The 4,619-nt window shown below is 33.9% G+C and overlaps 1 protein-coding gene across 1 annotated transcript in view; it reads left to right on the top strand.

The window, feature by feature from the left end:
* The window catches only part of LOC116848337, a 26,443-nt gene that overhangs the window by 11,137 nt on the left and 10,687 nt on the right, over positions 1-4,619 (top strand). The window contains 1 exon segment of the mRNA XM_032824293.1: positions 239-449. Coding sequence (XP_032680184.1) covers positions 239-449 — 211 coding nt within the window.

Genomic DNA, 4,619 nt, shown 5'->3' with positions numbered 1-4,619 from the left:
TCATATGTTCATTTCAATTTGTTCTTTTACAAGCGGCGCCACAAGTGTTTCCGGACACATTGTATATTGTTAACGATGTTTACAAAAAATAGTAATAAAATTCAAATATATGCTTGTCCTTCAGCTTTACAAACTCGACGTTTATATTCGCAAGACTGTGTCGACAGTTTGTATAGATCTATTCCCGAGCATACACGTTGCACTGTTCCGACACGCAATTATATTATAAACTTGAAACGTTATTGTTTACTATCCTCTTTTATTGCGTTTATTGTCGCGTCCAAAAATGATTGTTACAGTACTTTTAATGTTTATTATTATAGTAATTATTGCGTTCGCTCATGATTATTATGTGCATCACACAAGAGCCGGACGACTGATCGATAAAATACCGGGACCGAAGGGCATTCCGATTGCTGGCACTGCACTTGAACTGCAAATTTCACCAGGTAAATAAAAGTTCTTGATATATGTTCATTATTAATTATAAAATATATATGAAACATGCATTGTTATATATATGAAATAAAATTTTATATATATAACATATGTATATATGTATATATGTATATATTGATATACAGGGTGTCCCGGACCTCCATGATGACCTTTGGTGAGAACATAGAACGGATTGAGGTAAGCAAGAAAGTCCTGTTCTGTTTTGCAATATTTGCAATAATAGTCGAGATATGAATTAAAAAAGATTGGTGAATGATCACGCGCGATATGGTAGATGAGCTGCAGTGGAGCCGTCTGCCGTTGTATACTTGTATTAGGACCTTAACTTAGTTTCCGCCCGCAAATGTTAGATGGCAATGCAAACAGTTCTAGTAGTCATTACTAACGAAACAGGTAGTTTGTGATTAATTTCGACATTTCTCGATAACATTCAGTCAGCATACACAATTATTTTCCTAAACAACAATTTCTTTTGCTTTGTGAAAAATGGAACGCGATAAAGTGTTTTTTCGACATGTGCTTTTGCACTATTTTGATTTGAAAAAAAGTGTAGCAGAAGTTCATCGATTACTTGAAGAAGGTTATGGTGATCGAGCTCCATCACATACAACATGTAAAGAGTGGTATAGACGATTCAAAAGTAATGATTTTGATGTCAATGACAAACCACGCTCAGGACAGCCAAAAAAATTCCAAGACGATGAATTGCTAGCATTATTGCATGAAAACTCGGCTCGAACGTTACAAGAACTTGGAAACGAGCTAGGAGTTACTGAAGCAGCTGTTTCCAAACGTTTACACGCCATGGGAAAGATCCAAAAGGAAGGAAGATGGGTACCACATGAATTGTCTGAAAGTGCCATTCACAACCGTTTCAATATCACGGTTTCGTTGCTTGCCAGGCAAAAAAAGAAGAGTTTTCTGTGGCGTATTGTGACTGGCGATGAAAAGTGGATCTACTACGACAATCCCAAACGCAAAAAATCATGGGTAGACCCAGGACAACCATCAACATCGCAGCCAAAACGGAACATCCACGGTCATAAGGTAATGCTTTGCATTTGGTGGGATCAGCAAGGAGTGCTGTACTACGAACTGCTGAAACCAAACGAAACTGTTACTGCCGATGTCTACAAATGTCAATTGAACAAATTGAATGATGAGCTGTTGCGAAAAAGACCAGCAATAGCGAGTAACAGGCGCAAAGTTATTCTCTTACACGATAACGCTCGGCCACACACTGGAAAAACCGTCAAAGAAACACTGACGCAGCTCGAATGGGAAACTCTTCCTCACCCAGCGTACTCACCAGACATAGCGCCTTCTGATTACCACTTGTTCAGATCGATGCAGCACGGCTTGAGTGGTACACGCTTCCGAAATGTTGAAGAAGTGCGAGAATGGGTGGACGAATGGATTGCTTCGAAACAAACATCGTTTTATCGAGATGGTATCGCCCAGTTGCCAGAAAGATGGCAAAAAGTTGTAGAAAGTGATGGAAAATACTTTCATTGAAATAATTTAAATAAATTTTTTACAATAAATGCTTTTTCTCAGTATTTTTTGGGCGGAAACTAAGTTAAGGTCCTAATATATAATATTATATAAATCAAACTGAACAAAAAAGTCCTCTACCATTTTGCAAATGACCACATAGATTTTTAAATATTAAAGAAAATTGTTACATATATGCTTGTATACCATAATGCATAAATTTTCTTTAATTAATATCTAAAAATCTATATGGTAATTTAAAATAAGTAAAGTAAAATAATTAAAATAAGTAATTTAAAATAGTAAAATGGTAAAGGATTTTTTTGTTCAGTTTGACTTAATATATAAATATACTACGGCAGATGGCGCTACTGCAGCTCATCTACCATATTGCGCGTGATCATTCACCAATGTTTTTTAATTCATATCTCGACTATTATTGCAAATATTGCAAAACAGAACAGGACTTTCTTGTTTACTTCAATCCGTTTTACGTTCTCACCAAAGGTCATCATGGAGGTTCGGGACACGCTGTATATATAGAATGGAATATCTGCATGTCTCAATATGTTTTCCATACATTCCTAAACTGTTTGATTGACCTAGATCAAATTTTGAATAGGTATTCCCTAGAAACCCGCAGAAAATATTTTGCATAACAATTGTTTTCATTTTAAATGCATGAACAAAATATTGCATAAATTGTCTCGCAGCATTATTTCCGCCATTTGAGCCATGAAAGTTAGATTTTAGATTCGTAATCAGTGATCCAAGAAACTTCTATACATGTAATTTCATCGACAATAAGCTTTTTTATAAAAAACTAGTTCGCCATATTAGATACGCCATTTTAGATTTTGAAACTTGAATTTTTGATTCGTAATTGGAGGCCCAAAAAGCTCTATATATGTAACTTCAGCGAAATTATAAATGTTCGTAAAAATTTGTCGGTAATATTAACTCTGCCATTTTTGGTCTTGCGTTTTTAACTTGTTTTCTCCCTTTATAAACAGAAGCATTATTATTAAAAGAGTCTTTCCGTAATATGTTTTATTATTTAGGCACGGTATATTTATTCTCCTATAATAAACTCCACTTACGTCAATATTTTCACAGAGTAAATTCGGATAAGATGGCCATACTTTTTTAAAATGCAGAAAAATATATTTCTTATTGTTATTTCTTAATAGCGTTTGTCACATTATTTCACTGAAGCCTACAGTACATATAGTACCATCAAGGTTAAAAGGAAAATACTTCAGTAAAATTATTTATTACAAAAATATCAAAACATGAGCATTGGCCATCTTACTTAAATATTTAAGACAAGATGGCCATAAAGAATAGATAACCTATACATATTTTATGTTCAAGATTCTGCACCTATTATTTTATAAAATAATGAAAAAAACATAATTTGACATATTCATTTTAGTATAAAATATTTAATACATATTATTTGTGAAAAATATAATATACATATAAAACAGAAACCTCTGTTACAAAACTTAAATTTTAAATCCAATTTTTGATCAAAACATATTGCATATTAAGGGACACCTCGCCGATGACGTTGACCATATGTTGTCAAGGACATGTCCTTGAGTATCATTTATAAAGTTTTAGGTGGCGTTCTCTTTTTATTAAAAAATTATGAACAAAAGAAGTTGACTATTTGGGCTGTAGTTTTCCAATTGTATGTATGTATATATTATATACAGACATCTTACTCATGCACAAAGTACACGTGTTTGTGCGGAGGAGAAGCGGAGCCCCACCTCCCGCACTCCCTCCTCAAAAAACTAACCCTAACTTAACCTATTTAAACCATATTCTAAACCCACAGATGTCTGTACTAAACTAGATTGCTAACAGGCTATCTAAAAGCATATAACGGCTTGTGTCCGATAAAGTTTCCGGTGTATGCGAGAAAATAGCCGCTACCGCCATATATTTTCACTACGTTTAGTCATAAAATTCTTTTGTTGAAAATAAGCAAATAACGTCCAATACGAATGGCTACGCTGACTCACATTATACGTTGTAAGTACTCACACAGCACGTAATATTACATTAATATCACAGTAATATTGCAATATCACAATAATATTATATGTTATAATGTAATATTACAGTAATATTACTGATATGTTACTTTGTAATATTACACAGTAATATTACAGTAATATTGTTGTGTAATATATTAAATCCTAAGTAGCATGATAATGTCAAATAACATTTTCATTACGTCATTAAAATATTATTAAAACGTCATGTAATGTTACTTGGCACGTAATATATCGTATTAAAGTATGAATAATATATTTCATAAATAATACGAGGGTGGTCTGAAAAGTTTCCGACCTAACAAAGATACAAGTCATTTTTTCTGAAAATTGTTTTTTATTTTTCAACATAGTCTCCTTGTAAATCTACACACTTCTCCCAGCGATGCTCCCATCTCTGTAACCCGTCGAAATAGTACTCGGCGTTTTTCTCTGCAAAATAATTGTTCACGAAGGTGATTGCCTCTTCATTTGACGAAAATCTCTGTCCTCCGAGCGCAATTTTTAGATGAGGGAACAAAAAGAAGTCGCTTGGGGCTAGATCTGGTGAGTAAGGTGGATGGTCAAGCAGTTCAAACCGTAATTCGTGGATTTTCGCCA

This window comes from Odontomachus brunneus, unplaced genomic scaffold (genome assembly GCF_010583005.1).
Source record: "Odontomachus brunneus isolate Ranch 3 - 2012 unplaced genomic scaffold, Obru_v1 Obru_scaffold_093, whole genome shotgun sequence".
In the NCBI taxonomy this organism is placed as follows: Eukaryota; Metazoa; Arthropoda; class Insecta; order Hymenoptera; family Formicidae; genus Odontomachus; species Odontomachus brunneus.
Note: the sequence above shows the minus strand (reverse complement) of the source record. Positions and strands in the feature narration are given on the sequence as shown.